The sequence below is a fragment of the Lissotriton helveticus genome, chromosome 7 (assembly GCF_964261635.1).
Source record: "Lissotriton helveticus chromosome 7, aLisHel1.1, whole genome shotgun sequence".
NCBI classification, from domain to species: domain Eukaryota; kingdom Metazoa; phylum Chordata; class Amphibia; order Caudata; family Salamandridae; genus Lissotriton; species Lissotriton helveticus.
In genome coordinates, this window is record NC_136068.1 from 157,553,861 (window position 1) to 157,575,264 (window position 21,404).

Below are 21,404 nucleotides of genomic sequence, written 5' to 3' on the forward strand. Positions count from 1 at the left end.
CAACAAAAGCCTTATGCTGGCAATGCAACACAAAATGTAAATTCCCAGTCACTCCAGCAGCCGACTATTCCTGACTAGGTGGAGATACAGGCATAATCTGGGAAACTGACTCTTTAGATACTTAGGGGTCCAGACTTAACCACCAAAACCATGATCTACAAGTTGGACCCTTGCCAGAGCACTACACTCATTAAAGAGATGCGTAAAATTCTGTAATCCTTGCAAATATCAGTAATGGCAAAATTAATAATGTTACACTGCCCCTATATTACTTCACTAATCTGACAATCTGGGTAGCAAGCCGATTCTTTAGCGAATTAGATTTCATGGTGATTCATTTGAACTGGGGATCAACCAGACAAAGGGTTGCACTTACCAAACTTAAACTTCCTATCGCAGAAGGAAGCCTGGGTGTATCAGAGTTGGAGAAATGCTATTTTCGGTCACAACTGCAGTGGGTAACACAATGTGTTGCAGGTAAACCTCCCCCACAGGTTTGACAAATTGCAGGTGGATGACCTGGTGATTGTCTTCCTTTACTAACAAGGGAGCAAGCACAGTGTCAGATAGATGCCTGAGACTACTTCAAAAAGCACTGCTGGAAGAGAAGTAAACCACTGACAAAAGCGTGAGCCCATCTATGCATTTCTTTCCCACTGGCAAACCTCTCAAAACCACAAGGACTCTTTAAACTGCAAAACTACAGTCATGAATCAGAGCTGGTGTTGCAAAGTAGGAGACTGCTATACTGCAGTGATACTAAGGACAATGGATCAATTGACGGGAGAAGATGGTATACCAATGAGCTAAATCTTAATGTGTGGATTGGTAGATAATACGAACACCCGTCAAACATGGGTGAGGAAGAACAACGAAAACCTATTGCTGGAAACATCCTCACATTCGTAGACAGCAGACACTTAAACACCTGGTTATATAATATAAAGCCATACGATCTAGGACTAAAGTGAGCATAGCAGATGTGAGACATAAATGGGAGTAAGATCTAGGAAAAGATCTGACAGACAAATAGTGGGTAAGTATTTTATAATGCACACAAAGTCACCTATAAGATTCGATTCAAACACATTCAGTCAATTATACACACACACACACACAGAATTTCCCAACTTGAAAAGATTAAACAAAGTACACACAAATACTAACCTGTCCTAGCCCCAGATGCTTCCACTAGAATGCGGACTTACCACATGATATGAGATAGACCTATCACCAACAGTAATTGGAAAGGAGTCACTAAAATTATTTAAAACACACTAGAGCGCAACTTTACACACCCACGCACTGCGGTCTCGGCCGTTTAATCATCCCAAATCCAAAAATACAAGTACTAAAAGCGTGCATCTAAAAGAACAGTACCACTTACAGCACAGATGCCAGTTGTTACCTGCCGATGAAAATAAAATTCTAGTGACCCTATTGCTAATATTCAGAACTGACTGGGAGTGTTATTCCTATCTGAAGTGGGTTGGGTCTAAAATTTGTATCCTCTTTTTGTAAAGTATCACCAAAGAAATGTTATAGCTCAATTCATTGATCGCCAAGGCCCTCATTATGAGTTTTGTGGATTTTGGTGTCGGATTGCTAGAGTTGGAATTGCCAATTCCGGCTGGTGTCCCTGCACCAAAAACTGCAGATTACAAGGTTTCTACTCAGATTGAGAAAACAAGATCCTTCGTCATGCATTTTTACCCCAGTTGTTAGGAGAAAAGCGCTAACATTTCTTTCCGCCTGCTTTAAGCAGGAAGAAAGTGTCAGTGGATGTCAGGTGGGCACGAGAGGGGTGCAGATTGGAGGCTGGAGGGAAGGTCTTGTGTCAGTCCCGGGGAAAGCAGGTACAACATATGCTTGAATTAATGCATTTTATTTAAGAAATGCCGTTTATGTAACTGAATTGATCTTCAGCCTTTTGGTGTTTAATTGTTTTATAGACATAAATACCTAATTTTTTAAATAAAATCTGGGGTGTTTCCTGTCCTAGTGAATGTGGAAGTACGCTTTCGGCAGACAAGCTAGTCTTCAACAGGAGGAGGCTGTACAATCTGGGGAAGAGGGGCTACTGAAAAAAATCGACTTTCCTTGAACCCTAGAATGTACTGCGCACAATTTACCCGCCTCGCTCTCTTTGCAAGCCACTTTTTCTTTTGCTTCTATTCTAAAGCATTAAGTAACCATCTGGCAACAGACCACATACTCGAGAGATTAGGGTACCAAAAGGTAGTCTTTTTGAAAGGATACTAGTAACTGGAATAAAATACCTAAAATACCCTCTGGTGCAAGGTCATCGCGCACCATGCCACAAGAATCTCAAAAGGATGTCTCCCATTAGATCTTGATTTACTTGAGGAGTACACTGAGGAAATTTACTAGAGACTGAAACAACTAAAGACCTATGAGCATGCCTTCTCATTCCAGGACAATGTAATGCTACTGCTGCTGGAGGCATTGCTCCTTCTGAAAAGAATTTCAAGAACTGTTGAAGACAAGATTTGGCTGATAAAGACAGGTTGTGCTCGCTCTGGCGTGGATTGAGTATTCTTAAACATTTGAAGCGCTCTTCCAGCTTAGTTAAAGAAGCACTCCTAACATAAAGGGCTTACTGATGATTAGCTTTGAGAGCAAACTGTTAAAAAACCTTGATGAAGGTATCTGTGCAAGCCTTGCATGGCACAACTTATCACATGGTTCACAGGGTGATGAGCACAATGTATCAGCTTACTCCGACGTTATGGTCAAACCGTTCACTTCCGTCAGTGTAAAGGAATGGTGGCACTTCTTTAAACAGAAACTCCTCAGCAGTTAGCGGATCTTTCCGAAGTACGAAGGTACAGCATGCAAAGAGATCTTTGCACAGTGAAAAGATTAGGGTGTATATGTTGGCGTTTGACATCTGCACAAACATGCTATCTGGAGGTGGATTAGCAATCAGAAAGTCCAAGAGTCCACAAATACTTTCTAGCAGGTTTCTTACCAAGCACTGATGCGGAAGAGCTTTTTTCCTCACAAGCTAACAGTATAGATGGATATCCTTCATGTGCCATGATGCCCATCATGTGTACCTTATATTTAATAGTCAGTTCAGTAGTACCGATTGGACTAATACAGTGACTAGGCCATGCTACTTTCAGCTCAACTTGAGAATGATTTTCCACTGGTTATTATTCTCACATTGAATCACAATGATCAAAGTCATGGTTATCCTGTTAGGATTAGGGCAAGGTATTGGAAAATTTGCAGCATTACCTAATGTATCTCTTGCTACTGGGAAGGAGTAACCGGAGAAGCTGAAAGGAAATCATTGCAGAATTGGGGCAGGTTTGTCTGAAGATCACACTATTGGGTTACAGGAGCCAAGAAAGACATCTCTGTAGGATGCGACAGATGGACAGAAAAGGCACAGTTTTAATATTAAGTGGAATCAATATATGACTGGCAGTGAGACTTGTTGGGCTTCTTATATGACAGAATCCCAAGAGGATTGTGGACTGCAATGACTCAGCAGCTGTAAACATGCAGCGTCATTAAGGTGTGCAGCTAGGTTTGTGATTTATGTTGAGACCAACGTCATAGCAGCAAACATGAGAGCATTTCCATACTTAACCTGTAAAAAGGGCATAACACTTACGCCTCCTAGTTTACCGGTAGCCTTAGGGTTCCTTTGTTGCCAAGATATGCAAATGCCAGGTTTGTGAAGAGTTCCAACTTACGACAACAAAAAGGTTCCAGAGGGTCAAAAAAAGGGTGTGAGTCTATGGTGAGCAAGGAACAAACAGTGAAGAGATAACCCCAGACCGACTACTGAGATGGTTCACAGTGACAACCTAGTGGATAATCAAGAGTACAATGGATGCTCGAAAATACCCATCAGTCACCACTCGAGACCGCCCTTCATCATTTGGGATTTTATTGAAACCATCCTTATCATTAGGTAGTGTCATAGAACGTGAGGAGACTCGGTGGTAAGTAGTACTCCCCCGCTGAGTTCAGACGCCGGCCAGGAAGTACCGACGGTTAGAGCGGTGCTTCACTCCTATCCTGAGCCACTGCCAGGTGGGGTGAGGTCTTCACGTCCCACAGTCTATGTGAACGACACTAGCTGTGAGGTAGGACAAAACTCTTTTTACCTGGAGACTGCAGGTGAACTGTAATATTTGTCTTTTTTACTCATTTAATGTGTTTGCAGTAGCACATGTTTATTATGAGGTCCTGATGAAAGCAAGGACAATCATGTCCGTGAATTGCTGAAACATGTTGGCCTGGTTCCACCTCTTGACAGCGTATTTTTCAAACTGTCTATACATAATAATTTTTAATCTGGCAAAGCGAGCATTACTTCAATAAAGTCTGTTCCATGCTCCCTTATCCAATTTTAGACACTTTTTCTTCTTTTCACATTTATTTTGGTTTTGCACTGCACACCCTCAGTCACACTACGCCTTAACCACTTACCAGTCTTTGTAAGTGATAAACCATACCTTGACTACTCAGCGGGGGAGTACTACTTACCACCGAGTCTCCTCACGTTCTATGACACTACCTAATGATAAGGATGGTTTCAATAAAATCCCAAATGATAGACTCACACCCTTTTTTTGACCCTCTGGAACCTTTTTGTTGTCATATATCCTTGGGGGTGGTTCCTAGAGTCTGGTCTTTAAATATTCCCCTGGGTCCTATCACACCGTTATGTTTATAGAGTTCCAACTTACCACATAAATTGTATTAGTGAACCCAGACCAAAACATCTGTCATTTACACTGCAGCAAGTTTTAAAAACCAATGTCTTAGTGAGAGGCATATCTGATCTCACCAAAAACAAGGAAAAGTCTGAATCATATGTGTTTTTAGGGTCCTCCTGGACAATGAACTGGCTCAGAAGCCATAACCAAAGCCCTAATGAATTGAAAATAGTATTTCCAGTGGTGCGGTCTAAGCGGATCAGCAGTGCACATCTACTATAGGCTGATAGATACATCTGCCGTGTGGATTCCTCACCTTGTGAATATCCCCTTGCGTCAGCAACATTCGGAAATTCTTTTTGTAGCCTCGCGCCGACGTAGACTCGGACGTCATAGAGACACGACATCGCTCGCGACTGCGCTGACGTCACCGACGCCTACAATAGGCCCACGCCGGCGTGATGACATCAGTTCCCTTTTTTCCGCGTCGTCGACGCTAACGGTTTCGGGATACTCTGTAGCTTTACTGGTGACTTTGTTGCTATATTTCTTCGGTTCTCCATTCTCTGACCTTTTTACTCGGTTGTCATGTCGACAAAGAAAACGGGTTTTAAACCCTGTGGGAAGATGATGTCTGTTACGGACCCACACCAAGACTGTATTTGGTGTCTGAGCTCGGACCACGACGTTGATGGTTGTTCATTGTGTCAAAAGATGAATCTGAAGGCTCTGCGAGAAAGAGAGTCTAAGCTTCTTGAGGCCAAGCTGAAGGCAGATAAAGTTAGAAGATCTTCAAAACACTCGAAGAGGTCGAAGTCGAGATCCAGATCGAGGTCTCGAGAGGCGTCGGCTTCGAAGTCGTCGTCTGATCACGCTTCCAGCTCTCGTAAAAAACATAAGAGGAGGCATGAGTCCAGACGTCATTCGGATGATAAGTCTGGCTCAAGATCGAAATCTCGCAAGAGGATGAAGTCGAAGGTAATTCCTCCACAAGTGTCGGATCAGGAAGATGAGGCCTCGCCTTCGGAGTCGATAGTTCATTCTCCGACTCCGGTTCCCGATCCGACTCCGTCTCCATCTCCGACTCCAGAAGACGCCGGTGGAGTTCCTATTGAGGAAGAGACTTCAACTCCTGTTATTGAAACAGATTCGAATCTACCTCGAGGTCAACCTGAGCATTCACCTTTTCCGGCTCCAGGTCAGGACCCTTTTGCGTTTCTAAACGCTATGTATGGTGTTTTCTCAAGATCATGGTACCCCTCTGGAGCGCCTTCGGGTCCCATGGGTCTAATGGCATTCAATTTGGGTGTTCCTCACTCATATGCCCCGGCACCTTTCATGCCGTATATGCCAGCCCCGACCCCGCTGTGGCAGTACCAGGCTCCACCGAGGTCGACGCCGATATCGACGCCTGTTCGACCGAAGTCGACGACTCCGGCTCCGGCGTCGCCTGCTCCAAGCAAGTCTATGGAACATCCTTCTAAGCCTTCGGATTAGATTCCGACGTTGGCTCCGGCGCCGTCGGATTCGGCAGTGGATCCGGCTGCACTCCGCGTTAAGCAGAGGTCTAGGAGAGAGGCTCAACGTCTCCTAGAAGAACAGAGATATTGTGAGTCTCATTCCGACTTAGAAGAAGGTGAGCTTGATGGGAGTTATTTTGAGGACCTGGCAGAAGCGAGTGGTCTTGAATTTTCTCCGGAGTGGGCTTTACCATCAGGCCCTGATACACCCTCTAAGGATGTTCAGCCATATCATGTGGTTATGAGAAAGGCAGCTGGATTTTTGGGTTTAACTTTGCCTACTGTCGAATTTAAGTCAAATTTACTAACTGAGGTTCTTCATTCTCCGAACTCTGCTGTGGAACCTTTGCTCCCTTTTAATGATGCTTTAACTGAGCCCATTATGGAAGTATGGAAGAAACCTTTTTCTGCTCCGGCAGTTTCGAAAGGTGTGGCTAGGAGGTATAGAGTGGCTCCTGAAGATCCTACCTTTTTGTCATCTCACCCTTCTCCTGAGAGCTTGGTGATTCAGGCAGCATGTTCTAAGAAGTCGGTTGGCGCTTTTCCACAGGTGCCTGGTGACAAAGAAGCTAGAAAGCAGGATCTAGTGGCCAAAAAGACTTTTTCTTCTGCAAGTATGGCATTAAAATCAACTAATGCCACTTGCCTTATGGGTAGATATGTTCATGCACTTATGGACTCCATGCGTTCATTGATCCCTAAGGTTCCATAAGATAGCAGAAATGACTTTGAGGAAGTTTTATCTGACACTCAAGCTGCAGCTCGTCAGGTCATCCAAAGCGGCCTCGATACTGCGGATTCTGTGGCAAGAATCATGGGCACGGCTGTTGCCACAAGGCGTTCAGCTTGGTTGAAATCATCTGATTTTTCAGCTGATGTACAGTCTGCTTTGTTGGATCTGCCTTTCGATGGTGAAGGGCTCTTTGGAAAAAAGGCAGACACGGCCTTGGAGAGATTCAAGGATAGCAGGGCAACTGCTAGATCTCTTGGTCTTCAAGTCAGAGGTTCTACGACCAGGAAATTCAGAGGATTTGGTCGCTCTTCCTTTCGTACATTTAGGCAAGGTCAGCAGCAGCAGCAACAACAGCAGCAGCAGAATACCTTGTATAGGTCGTACAGGGGAAAGCAAAGGGCACGTCCTCGAGGGCGTCAGGCCTCTTCCTCCTCCACCTCCTCCAACCCCCCAGCCACGGAAAAGCAGCCCTAGATCCGCCATTCAGGATCATGTGGGTCCGGTGGGGGGCCGGCTTACACACTTTCTACGGGATTGGGAATCGGTTGCATCAGATCTTTGGGTTCTCAATCTCGTAGAAAATGGGTATGCCCTTCCCTTTCGGGAGTTCCCTCCCAATTACCCGCCTTGCCAGGGATATTGCTCAGAGGAACATCTGTTGCTTCTTCAGGAGGAAGTTCTTACTCTATTGAAGAAGGGTGCGATAGAGGTGGTCCCGGAGCAGGAAAGGGGTAAGGGATGCTACTCCCGGTATTTCCTGATACCCAAGAAGGATGGCATGCTTCGTCCAATCCTGGATCTCAGGATCTTGAATTTTTATCTGAAGCAGGAGAAGTTCAAGATGCTCACCCTTGCTCAGGTTCTTCAGGCTCTGCTGGAAGAAGACTGGATGGTGCCGCTCGACTTACAGGATGCGTACTTTCACATCCCGATCCTGAAGTCACACAGGAAGTATCTCCGTTTTACGGTGGGATCGCAGCACTATCAGTTTGCGGTCCTTCCGTTTGGACTTACTACTGCGCCTTGAGTCTTCACCAAGGTGATGGCAGTGGTGGCGGCGCATCTCAGAAGATCAGGGATTCCTGTATTCCCTTATTTGGACGACTGGCTGATCAAAGCAGAGTCGTCGGAGAGAGTGCTCCATCATCTGCAGGAGACAACCCAGTTGTTGTACAGGTTGGGTTTTTCGATAAATTTACCCAAGTCTCACCTGGTGCCCTCCCAGCGCAACCTGTTCATAGGTGCGGTACTGGACACAACTGTATGTCGTGCATTCCCTCCCCCTCAAAGGATTCGCGACATACAGGAGATGATTCCTTTATTTTACAATGGAGCGGTCGTTCCAGTCCTGAAGGTCCTTCGCCTGCTCGGTCTGATGGCTTCTTGTATTCTGTTGGTCAACCATGCACGCTGGCACATGAGGGCGCTCCAGTGGTGCCGCCGCAGGCAGTGGTATCAGCACAACGGAGATCTCAGGGAGTCAGTGAGGATCTCCAGAGAAGCTGCGGCGGATCTGTCTTGGTGGGGCGTGGAAAGCAACCTGTCTCAGGGGAAGCCTTTTCAGTTGCCTCCTCCGGTGGCCACAGTAATAACGGATGCATCCACTCTAGGGTGGGGTGCTCATCTGGGGGATCTGGAGGTCAAGGGTCTTTGGTCTCCAGAGGAAAGGTTGCTTCACATCAACCTTCTAGAATTGCGGGCGATACGTTTGGCGCTCAAGGCCTTCCTCCCTTCCCTTCGCGGTCGTTCGATCCAGGTTCTGACGGACAACACAACCGCGATGTGGTACATCAACAAGCAGGGAGGAGTGGGGTCGCAGTGTCTCTGCAGAGAGGTTCTGCGTCTCTGGTCCTGGGTTCAGGACCATCAGATTTGTCTGATGGCAAATCATCTGGCCGGGGTTCTGAACGTTCGTGCAGACAGTCTCAGTCGTCAGTTCTCTGCCAACCACGAGTGGAGGCTTCATCCGGAGGTAGTTCGTCACGTCTTTCAGATGTGGGGGACTCCTCGGGTGGACCTGCTGGCCACTCGCGAGAATGCTCACTGCCTGTCGTTCTGCAGTCTCCAGTTTCCGATGCAAGGAGCCTTGGGGGATGCGTTTCAGTTGAGTTGGGGAAATCAACTCCTTTACGCGTCTCCTCCCATACCTTTGATTCCTCGGGTTCTGAGGAAGATTCGCCAAGACCGGGCCGAAGTCCTATTGGTCGCCCCGGACTGGCCAAGAAGGGTGTGGTATACAGACCTTCTCCACCTCTCCTCTCACCCGCCGCTCCGTCTCCCTCTCAGGGCAGACCTCCTCTCTCAGATGGAGGGGCAGGTTCTACACCCCCACCTCCAGACATTACACCTTCATGCCTGGAGATTGAACGGGGCAACCTGAATTCCTTTTCCCACCCGGCTGACGTTATGGATGTCATTTTATCCGCCAGGCGTGACTCCACTAAGTCTATCTATTCTTATAGATGGTCGAAATTTGTCACGTGGTGTGGGGAAAAGTCTATTGAACCTTTGAGAGCCCATTTATCTGATGTTCACCAGTTTGCCCTTTCTCTGGCGCAATAGGGGCTTGCTGTTGCCACAGTGAAGGGCTATCTTTCAGCGCTGTCTGCATTTCTCTGCTTGCCTGACCAGCCATCTCTTTTTAAGTCTCCTGTGGTTTTAAGATTTTTGAAGGGCCTCACAAATAAGTTCCCTCCTTCTCCTTTCATTGTGCCTCAGTGGGACTTAAATCTTGTATTGACTTTTTTGATGGGTGCTCCCTTTGAGCCTCTTCACAGATGTCCCATGAGACTTCTTACTCTTAAAACAGTCTTCCTCGGAGGAGGAGCTTAGCCTGCAACCGAGATGGCCGCCTAGACTCTCGGCTCCGCCGATCCTTGCGCTTTTCCCTATCATCCTGTTCTTTATCCTGTCTTTCCACCCGGCGACTGGAATGGGGACACGATCCTGAACATGACGGCGTGTCTCCCTGCACATTCCATGCAGTATCGGTGGTAAACCGTCCCCGCTCCTTTCCCGGCCCTGCGCGGCAGTGAGACCGGGTCTTTGTCTGTGGAGTCAGCCGGACGCGGCCACAGAGGCAGCGGCCATCGTGGAGGAGGAGGAGTTGATCGGCTGGTGAGAGGCTGCCGCGCTGTGCTCGTCGCCGCAGCGCCTCATTCCGCTCTGTGATTCTGCAAGCCTGGATACTTTGTGCCTGCTGGAAACACTTTGTATCTTTGCCCGGCTTGGAAGTGGACGGAACAGTTTCTTTGTTACTCCGGCCCGTCACGGACGCCATTTTATGCATTGCACTTCAGCGCCCGGCAGTGGAATCCTCGGAGCTCAATTGGGGGTCCGGATGCTGGTTGACAGCGAATGAGCCTGTACTGCGATGTCATCAGTCGCCCCCATGTCTCCGGCCCAGTGATCATTAGCGGAATGTCGGCGGAGTGATCTGTGGATGGCGAGTGACAATGGCGACCGGCTCCCTGAGCTGCCACACGTCCGTGAGCCTGGGGTAGAGGACACTGCTGTACTCTTTCTTCCTGAGACACCGCTGGGGACCGGTGCTGTCCTGTGTGCTCTGGAGGCAGTTAGAGTTGCTTTTCTTGTCAACACCCGAGATCTGGAGTGCCGGCTTGATGCTATTTCTCCTGTGGGCCGTGGTTGCCCCCAAGTGCTGCACACTGCGCCACACTCTGCACCGGTCCACATTGATCTCCTTGCCGAGGTGCCTATAGAGATGTTGGCGGTTCACGGTTCTGATTCTGCTGAAGTGCTGACCGCGATGGTTCGGAAGAGGTCTGGAGTTCGTGGTTCCTTACACTGGCTGGTATATCGTCCCCGGGCGCCATGTTTGCCATCTCCTTTGTGTACTGGTGGCGTGACTTTTCAACTCTTCATGGAACTGTTGTTGTCGCTCTGGCCGGCTATTTCCGACGGACTGATGCGCTGCCTTGCTCATGTTTGTATCATTCTCGGACATGCAACGGTGGTTTGCGTGGACTTTTGTGGGCGACCCCCCATTCTGTGTTGGCCATCCCGGGGGCCTCTCTCATCCACGGCGCAGGCCGGATTGTTGGACTCCATCGACCAACCTGATCGCAGGGGGCAAGGTTAAGGCAGTTTATTTGGGTCGCTATTCCTTATATTGCTGGGACTGTGTTGGGTGAGCGGGACATTGATTGCATCGACCGTTGGTATCATGTCGGGTGCGGGGACCGGGAGCGGGCGGCCGGGAATATATCTGTGGATTGTTTTCCTCCTCCGCTGAACCTTATCACCTTCGTTGTTTATTTCTCTCCTCCTCCATTCTTGTACTTTTAGTACTTTTCCCCTTCTTTGGGGCAGTGTCGGGGCGACAGGCACGCTGTTTATGGGCTAGGCCGTAGCCATTACAGGGGTGCAGGGTGGCGGGTGTGGGGGGGGGGTTTGTTATTTTAGTTTATTTTGTTCTATGGTCCCTTTTGCTCTTTTCTAGCTTTGGGAGGGTTATTTCCTCTTTCGTAGGGCTGGCTGTCCCTTGGTCTTGCACCTTATTTCTTTTTCGGGCATCTTCTTCGGCCCCTGTCTCTCCCTTCTCTGGGGTGGGATTCCTGGGGTGATTTTGGGAATGTTGTTTATTGTATTATGGCCTGTTGTTCGGTATTACCATCTCGGTTGCCTTGATTATTTAGTCGCTACAGTCATTGACTGCCTCAATTTGCCACTGGGGTATGTTCCCCTTGTCTCTTATGGTTTTTACGTGAGGTGCTATATTCCTGTGGTGGCAGCCCCTACTCTTCTTCAAAATTTCAAAATGAAAACCTCATATCCTTTGTTACAGTCCCCACAACCGTGTCTGGTGTATCTTAATATATCCTGTTGCCGATTGGTATGCATTTCTCCTGTTTTTAATTGAATGTTTTGCGGCCGGCCATGATGGTTGTGGGCCTGCGCATGTATCTCTTTGTTTCTCCGAATAAAGGTTTTAAAAAAACAAACAAAAAAAAAAAAAACAGTCTTCCTCGTTGCAATAACCTCGGCAAGGAGGGTAAGTGAGCTTCAAGCTCTTAGTTTCAAGTCCCCTTTCTTGACCATTCATGCTGATCGAATGGTTCTTAGGACCAGGGCTGCTTTTCTGCCTAAGGTGGTAACTCCTTTCCATTTAGGACAGTCCATTACCCTACCTACCTTCTATCCTCCCCCTCACCCTTCTAAGGAGGAAGAGAGACTACACCGTCTGGACCCCAAAAGGGCGGTGTCTTTTTACTTGGACAGATCTAGAGACTTTCGTTTGGATGACCAGCTCTTTATTGGGTTTGCTGGCTGCAAGAAAGGAAGAGCGGTCCATAAAAGAACCTTGTCGAGATGGATCGTCCTCTGCATTAAGATCTGCTACTCTTTGGCCGGTAAGGAACCACCAGAGGTTATAAGGGCTCATTCTACAAGAGCTAAATCTTCTACCTCAGCATTGGCTAGAGGTGTTCCTGTAGAGGATATTTGCAGGGCCGCGACTTGGTCTTCCCTCCACACTCGCGAAGCATTACTGCTTGGATTCCGAGGTGAGGAGGGACGGCCACTTCGCGCGTTCTGTCCTCCAGCATTTCCTGGTTTAGAAGAGTGGAAGCCCTCCTCTGGGAGTGGGGACTGCTGTGGGACTCTGTTCACAAGGTGAGGAATCCACACAGCAGATGTATCTATCAGAAGAACAAGTTACTTACCTTCGGCAACGCTTTTTCTGGTAGATACAATATCTGCCTGTGGATTCCTCACTGACCCACCCGCCTCCCCGTTGTCCACTCTTCTATACCAGAGTTACTGTAATGTAATGTATATATATTTTGTTGTCATGGAAATTTTTCTATTGCTTTCCTGCATTTGCTTTACACTGTGTGTTTTGCCTTTACTATTGTGTACTGTGTACCTTTCTACTGTCATTGGTCCGTGCGTGTCCCTCGATGGCACGGAACAAAGGGCGGAACTGATGTCATCACGCCGGCATGGGCCTATTGTAGGCGTCGGTGACGTCAGCGGAGTCGCGAGCGATGTCGTGTCTCTATGACGTCCGAGTCTACGTCGGCGCGAGGCTACAAAAAGAATTTCCGAATGTTGCTGACGCAAGGGGATATTCACAAGGTGAGGAATCCACAGGCAGATATTGTATCTACCAGAAAAAGCGTTACCGAAGGTAAGTAACTTGTTCTTCTCGTCCATTGAGAATGTTCACAATCCAGGCAACCGCAGGAGCTCATTTCTTTAGGTATTGAATCTGCAATATATAACAATTAAACATTCTCCTATTGGCACAATTTGAGTTATTTTTTTGTGACATTGGAAGAGGAAGCGAATCAAGACATTGCTGTGAGAAAAGTATATACAGAAGAATAATAAAAGAGGTTGACTTTTGTCATACCCCAAATACCAACTTGCGAATAACCAATGCAAAATGGTCAAAGAAATAGAACTATACACGCATTTCAAGATTGGAATATTACTGATGAAGTCAAGGAAAGTAAACACAGGTAAAACCACTCACAGATATCCATGGATAAACACAATTAGGGAGTAATGGTTTCTACTCACGGTGTGCACTGGTGATGCTATATCCACATGGACCCAGATACCAGGCCAGTCAAATCCAAGGTGAGAAGCAATGAAGAGACCAGCGCATGAGCTCTGGGCATTGTCACGGTCCTGAAAACAAAGAACACGTTCAGGTTATTTTAACTTATATTTTTAAACAGATAGATGCCCGACATATTAAAAAGAACAACAATACGAGATTGTGTTATCTCTTTACAGAGAACGTCGAGCAACAAAAACAAAAAAAATGCAGTTTGGCTAGACGATGTTTTTAATATATTCTGATTTCATTTAACAAAATTTACAGGAACTGGCCCGGAAAAGAACATCAAGTACAGGTATGCAATAAGTGATTTCCTTGCTCATAGTACAGTATCATATATGGTCACCAAAACAGCCATGGAAAAAAGGTGATTTAATAGGCAGTTAAGTGAAGAAAAAACACTGCCCTGGTGCACTGATATAGTACCCAGCACAAGGGAGAAAAGAGACCGAAGCTTCATGTTTAAAACAATGTCCATAGTCATATCTTCATAAGCACACCTGCAACTCAGTAGATGGACTGCTCTTTTTGAGGAGACACCGCTTAAAAGGTAACACTTATACAATATGCCTACCTGTCCCTGGGCTCAGATTTGACCTGATCCATTTGTCCCTAGGCCATAACTCCTCTGTGAGGGTGGAGGGATAATTAGATCAGGGTGTTACAGCTCTCTGTTTGGCAAATAGCAATGTGAGCCCCACAAATATCCAGGATTTCCTCAATCCATGTTTAGTGTATCCTAGTAGTGCCAGGAATTAAAAAGGTTCCAGCCTCACAGACACCAACTTACCCAGTATCTCAGACTTTGAGCTAAAAAGCAACAGAAGACGACCGTGCCAAGTGTGAGGCATCTGTGGCTTCTGGTCTACAACTTGCGGTAGTAGCTGTCGCGGTAGAGTCTATGAATTCGTTTGTAGGAGGTGTGTAGGGTAATAAAATTGTTGACCGTAATAGTTTAAGCTTATAATTAATCGATACCACTCTCATATACTGGAAAATGTATGTTCATTGTGCATTCATTATGGTGCAGTTTACATTAGTATCCCACTATGTTTTAGTGGAGCTAAACCCCAACACAGCATGGTTCATTGCCGGAGCATAGCGTACCCTTCCTGGTTACAGAAATTGAGGGGGATAGAGCCTCTCCACCTGTGAAATCTTGAATGACATTGGAGTCTGAAATATTGTAAATTCGGCGAGTGAAGAGATCTCCTTGATTTATAGATTTCTCCACAGCTAAGAATGTACAATTTGGGAATAGGTCGCCATCCTATTTATTCCGAGTTGCAGTATGGCCTCAGAGAAGACTTTCATAAAGGTCATGGACGCGTTGAAATATGTATTTAAAAAAATATATAGAAATAAACATAAGCAGACATCATTAAACCAAGAAATATTCTGGGATGCTGTTGTTGGTGTTAGTTAAAGATGCAGGACTGGTTATAAAGAACAGTTCTTTTTTCTTCACTGGGCGGCCCCTTTAAGGTCTGACAGTCCACACAGTCTTCTCCAGGGCATTGCAGCAATTGGCCAAGTGTCACAGAGCACAAATGAAAAGTGTTACCTTTAATGCCGTAGGTGCCTTGGAGTAATAGAAACAAGCATTGAAAATGCAATAGGTCTCGCCTTTGATTAAGTTAAAGACCCATACATTTTAATTCAGGTGGTTTTTCCTCCAAGTGATGCAAAAAACTAGTTACTGCAAAAAAAATGAGGGGACATCAGAGATGACTGTGTACCCTCTCCTCAGAGCAGACTGAAGGGTGGAAGGAGTAGACAGTAGAATATATGGAGAGGTTTAGGTATACTTTCAATGCCAGAGATCTTCAATCAAGAGATTTGTCTTTTACATCATGGGGATTCCTCGTTTGACATTGAAGTACTTTGGAGCAATTAACATTTTACTGTGGAACAATTGTAAAAAACACACACATTTATAACTGAAAATGAACAAAGTGATGAAACGCCACACAAAAATAGGACGAGAATACTAAAACCGTAATAATTCAGAGGTCAGTAACACATTATAAACAATACCTCTTAAATACTGTACAGCCAAAAATACAGTCATCACCAAACTAGAACTGAATAACTGAAGAGATCTGTCGCACTTTGATGGACAATTTGGACGTCATTAATATAGTCCACCACTACAAGTCCCAAATATCTATACAATCTGACTGCTTCTTTACATCTCACAATGACACTCATATTTGGGATGATTATAAAAATGCCCAAGAGATCTCGCCACTTCTCTCTCTTCCTCTGACCAAGCTAGCTGAAACTACAACTATACAATCTCAGATTGGACAACCCAGTGCAGTAATATGCGAAGCAGACTATCATATGAAATACCATAAAAGGACTCCTAGAGTTGTTCAAAGCTACCAGCATACTAAAAGCCAAATAACTATGCATTTGTCTCTCAGACTTCATCATTCAACACATTGCTAGGCGTTGCATCCCATTACACAATAAGCGCACCTCGGTGGTTATGCACATCATGAAATCACTTCCCGCAGAGGTTTAAAACAAAGACAACATCTATTCAACCCCACATCCTACACGGTATAGCAGGCGACTCCTGTAGGCAAGAGCTTCAACACTGCACAAAGGAGAAGTAAGCGCTATATAAATGCTGAAATACAATACATAAATGGGAAAATGTTATACTTGCAAGTGGAACTATTTTCTAGCACAAGCACTGAACATGAAAGATGTCAGTATTTTAAGATCCAAGGAAGTAAATACGGAGAGAGAAGTGGAGATGCACAGAGTGAGCAAAAGGAAAAAAGAAGGAAATGCGGACAGGAGAGGCCCTGCAGGTGACATTATTAGGAACGAACAGAGGGAGTTTATGAATTAAAGGAACACATAAAAAAAGTGAGGGTGCAGGTTGGTGGATTAAGGAATTAGGGCAAGTTGCTCTGGTGATTGGGAACGGTTGAACAAAAGTGTTTAGAAAACTGTTCCTTAGGAGTACCTTATAGTAAGGATCTGCTTTTTAGTGTGGACGGTTCGTTGATCTCATGAAAGACACCCCTCTGAGGTAGACACAAGATTGAGCAGCTTGGTGGAGCTTGCGCAGTGTCTTTGATGAGCGCCACAACCTGGTCAAGTAATCATGCCATGTGTTTATTTGTAATGGTATACTGTGCCATCACTCACTGAGTCAGGCAACTATAAACACAACTAACCAGTAATAGCCAGAACCTGAATGTAACCTACATCACTGGTAGGCTGAATCATAAAAGCAATGGGTCAGGCCACAGACTCATGATGTGCTGGCAAAACAGTTCTCTCTCGAGCATAATAAATTGAGCCTCCATTATATATTGGCATCTGAGCAGGTGTACTTAATGTGAAGGGCTAATAATTTGCTCGCAGATTGCATTACAGTGCAAGCAGATTCCAGTGCTCACCAGCCTGGCAGGCCATTGTATGTAGAGTGGGCTTTTGTACTATTATCATTCACAGACAGGGGTACTGTAGCTTAAACAGCAATGCTAGAGAAAAGACATTGAAGAGGAAAGGAGACAGCACAGTGTGCAGCAAACGCCACCCAATTGTTTTACTGCTTGGGCATTACATGTAACATACCGTCACAGAGTTCTTCATATCTGCAACCGAGGAGTTGAATTCGCTGAAGTGCAGCTCTGGGCAGTAGACGAGGGGATGGACAAGGTCCCCACAGTTTTTGCCAGCTTTGACACAGGCTGTCTCCCACTCTTCGCTGTTAGTCAGGACAGCAGCATGATGTTTTCCTGTGGCGATTCCCTGAAAAGGGACAAAAGCAAAACACTATCTTAATATCAGTGAGGAACCAAATGAACCTTTACATCCCTATACCCTAATTCTGTAGGATCAAGACTACATAAGGCGGCCTATGTTTTTCTGCAGTCACATCTCCGTAACAAACATAGAACCTTAATGGACATCTTCCACAACTTTTTCTGCATTTGCAGGTTTGCGATTTAAGGGATACCAGATCACAACACCTGAAAAGAAGTGTCTTCAAAAGCCCTAAATAATAGGTTTGGATGAAGGTGATTTACATTCGAATCATTCAGTTATAAAACACTTGCTGCTCATCATTGTTCCTGCTTCCTACTATGAGCCATCTCACCTTGTGCTGCTGCTACAACCACACTTCAGGTTTCTTGGACAAACCAGAAATAAACAGCCCTAGAAAACAGCCTCTCTACGGAGTCGGGGCTTACCATCACTTGAAAGCTTCCTTGAGCACGCTTAAATAAATCACTGGCATTTCTATACCAGGAGCCTGCAGGGAAGAACGGGTCCTATCCATGAGCGTTCGAGATGTGTAAGACTTCTTTTTCATTTTTTCATATGAGTGTATACCTTCTTGTGAAGATATCTGAAAACACTCGATAATTTTCAACATAGTAAACCTTCTGAACACAAGGTTTATGAAATTACTATCTATCCGAGAGTCACACTCCATAACTGGACACTGAGGCCTATTCAATCTCAAATTGAGAGCATAACCAACGGTATCCAAGCACTGTGCTAAAGGTCTTACATACCTGAACAAATAATGATCCAAAACAAGACCAGGATAGGACTAGCCCAAATAAACAGAAATAGTTTAAAATCAAAATGATTCATTAATTTCTGCATACGGAACTGCCCTGTGGCAAATGTGTTTTTCTTTCAGTTGTATACCTATTTCTCGGTAAAAAATGAAAAAAACTTTTTGAAAAAATTATGTTTATTAAAATTCCTCCTTTTTGTTAACAGTCCTAAAATGCTTCCTTATCTTATACAGTGGTATGCAGAATCGTGGCACTGTTTGAAAAAAAGTTTAATCTCTATATCTGCTGAATCCTGGCACTCTTAATTTTGTAGTTTTTTACCATCTCTATACTAATAACCATAAATCCAAAAGAAAGACACTCCATGGTGCACGCTGAGGACTGTAACAGTGTTTTACTTGTATTTATTTACTTTTTATATGGGTTACTTTGTAAATGTCAATCAAATAGGCAAGACCGCTCTTGAAGCTAGGGTGAAATACAACTAAACAAGCTGGTTGATTCAATATCTCTTCTCCTGTCCTGCTAAAGACACTATCATCTGAGCACATATACAAAATGAAGCAGTTGATCAGCCGGAGAACTGAAAACCAGGCAGCCCCTTTCCACCGCTTCCATCCACAGTTCTTAAATGCACCAGCTCCAACCTCCTCCATTCCTCTTACCAGAGGTTTCCGTTATACACTTCTTTAGTTGCAATTTGAAGAAAGCAGAAACCATGTGGGATCAAGAACTGGACCTAATGAGACCCACAAAACGTCGGCCAAGGAGAGCAGATTTCATCCATCAGTTCTACTATAGAACGACAACTCTTTAATACTTTCAAATGTATGCGTCTAAAGGAGAAGCACTGTTTTAACATGATTTTTATCTAGAACATTGTTAGGTTACTCTGGTCCTGAGCTTAACGTTCTAATTTGATGATAAACCTCAGTCCTTAAAGAGATGGCTCCTTTTATGGAACATTACCCATCGAAAGTTAAGCAGATTAAAGCAGTACCAAGGCTGTTTGCATTTAGATGTGTCTCTGTCCAGAGTGGTACAGTGGGCAAAGAATAATGGACTGGAAAACGATCCAAGCAACTGTCTTTGACTAAGACAATTTAAGTAATTCTTCAATCACTTTGTTTCAACAAGTAAGACTAGGGAAGAAAAGCTCAGTGGTTAACCTTTCAAATTTACAATCTGCAGTGTACTAGGCATTTTATAGTGACACGAACCATTTTTTAAAAACATTTTTAAATAATAGAGCAGACTCCGAAGTGCCAAAAACCAGCCACTGGATTCTTACCAAGACCAAAAAGAAAGGTAGTCAATTTTGTCTTGAACTTTTGTCAAACGTGCTGCTTCCATATTCTGGAGGACCAGATATCAGCCACGCTAGTTGTGGGAAGGCTACATAGTAAGGTGATGACATGTTCGCGTCTGGAAGACAACTGGGTGAGGCCCTTGAAATCACCTTCAGTGTAATCGCCCTTCAGGCTATTTTACTTGCAACTTTTTGTAGTGCATGTCTCACATTTTCAAGTCGTTGCTGCAACCCTGAGAAAGCAATCAATAAAATGGTAACTGATTTCTTCTTGCACCCAGTTCGCTTCATTAAGGGCCGGTATCTTTGACTTGGTCTTTTCAAAGTCTCGTTTTCAAGTCAAAGAGGTTTGAAGATGTGAATGTTTTGGAGTCCTTATTTGAAAGGGAATGTCCAGCGGCAATTCCCTGGATAGGGCCCTGAATCCATTCACCTTTCGCATTCTGGAGTGTGAGGGATTATGGTATTCTCAACAGTGAACATACCAATTGCTTTGCCGTCTGGAAAACGTTTTGTAGACACAGTAATGACAAGAATAGCACAGGAGGGACCAACCTATGCAGAGCTGGCCTTGCAATGTTTTTCTTCACTTCATTTTTTCTTTGTGAGCCTGCCGTTCAAACCGTGGTGGTTTGGCAGAGAAAATGTCCACCAATGCCTCCTCCAGGTGCAGGCAGAAAACGCTCAGAACAGGAGGGACAGTTTTTAATTTTTTTTAGGTCGAGCATGAGCAGCGCATGCACTGCTCTGCGAGCCATGCTGAATTGGAGTATGTACTTTAAGCCCCCCCACTCTCTGCCCATATTTTTCATTGGCTTGTGTCATTGCCCTTCGTAAATGCTGGCTTTTGATCTCTAATTAGGCTTGTTAGTCCCTCCTTAGTACCGCCTTGTCTTCATTTGTAACCTCCCAGGAGGACTGGCCCTTTTACTTCAGTTGTTACACGGTACATCTTCTTTAGTCTGTAAGCACTATTTTCTTTAGTGAGTTTTTCTTACTACAGGAGGGTCTCTCGTGCGCAGTTGTGACCACTGGCTTGTTTATTTAACTCGTAGCAAACTGGGAGCTCTTCAGGGGCCATGGGAGACAGAAGGGGGCAACTCAGTGATGCCTTCAAGTATTTGAAATTACTTAATAGGTTTTAAAAATCAAAACATGGGGGCGTGGCCAACAGCATGGCCGGCTAAGACGTGTCTTGCCGGAGCTCTGGCCGGACTGCACACTAATCCGTCATTTAATATTATCCCGGAGAAAACACCTTGCACCAGGAGGTGGGCAAACATACTCGGCAGCAGAGGTCCGTTTTATGGCACCGACACTTACGTGAAACTCCCCGAAAGCAGCTGAATCGACACCGGACCGGGAGCGCCCTGGGAGGTCAAGATGGCGCCGAGGGACTGAGCGGCCGTAGTGGTGGAGCGATCCTGGCCTGTAAGTCTGCCCGATCGCTGTGCGGAGTCAGAATCACAGCGCTACAAAGACCGGACCTGGACCCCTTCTGGTGCGGTGAGCAGTACCAGCGAAGTGGAGGCAGATCCAGATCGCACATCGGCAGCCTTTACCAAGATGGCGGCCGAATAAGTGCTGATCCGCTACGCTGATACGGAGACCAAGTGAGGAGCGGAGCGGATCCCACCCGCGAGTCCAGGCACTTGGCGGAGGCGGTATCCGGGAGCGGAGAGCGGGGAGATCCCTTCACCCTCCCCCCCAAACGACGAAGGAGGCGAGCGGCGGAATCGGAGGAGCCTGTCCGTTCCCGCAGACGACATAGAAAACCGGCGAAGGAGGTGAGCCCGGGGAGAGCCACACCTGAGGAAGGGACAGCTGAGGGAGAGGCCTTATTGTAGCGGCCTATGGGGCCGGTAATTGCCCTGAGCCCCCAGCAGTGACACTTACATTGGCGAAGGCGCCCCCCCCCCTTCTCCCGCCTGTAAACACCACGGCGCTGAAGAGCGGACCCCTGGGGCACGGAGGTGGACAGCAGCGCACAGAGGACA

The 21,404-nt window shown here is 45.8% G+C and overlaps 1 protein-coding gene across 2 annotated transcripts in view; it reads right to left on the bottom strand.

Annotated features, from left to right (window-relative positions):
* NPEPL1 (aminopeptidase like 1) overlaps positions 1–21,404 on the bottom strand; it is a 96,749-nt gene that overhangs the window by 3,376 nt on the left and 71,969 nt on the right. The window contains exons 10-11 of one of the 2 annotated variants that reach the window (XM_078651843.1): positions 17,143–17,319; positions 13,500–13,610 (exon numbers count right to left, since the gene is read on the bottom strand). In XM_078651843.1, coding sequence (XP_078507969.1) covers positions 13,500–13,610; positions 17,143–17,319 — 288 coding nt within the window. The remainder of the gene's footprint in view (positions 1–13,499; positions 13,611–17,142; positions 17,320–21,404) is intronic. The other variant, XM_078651844.1, reaches the window with a different exon arrangement.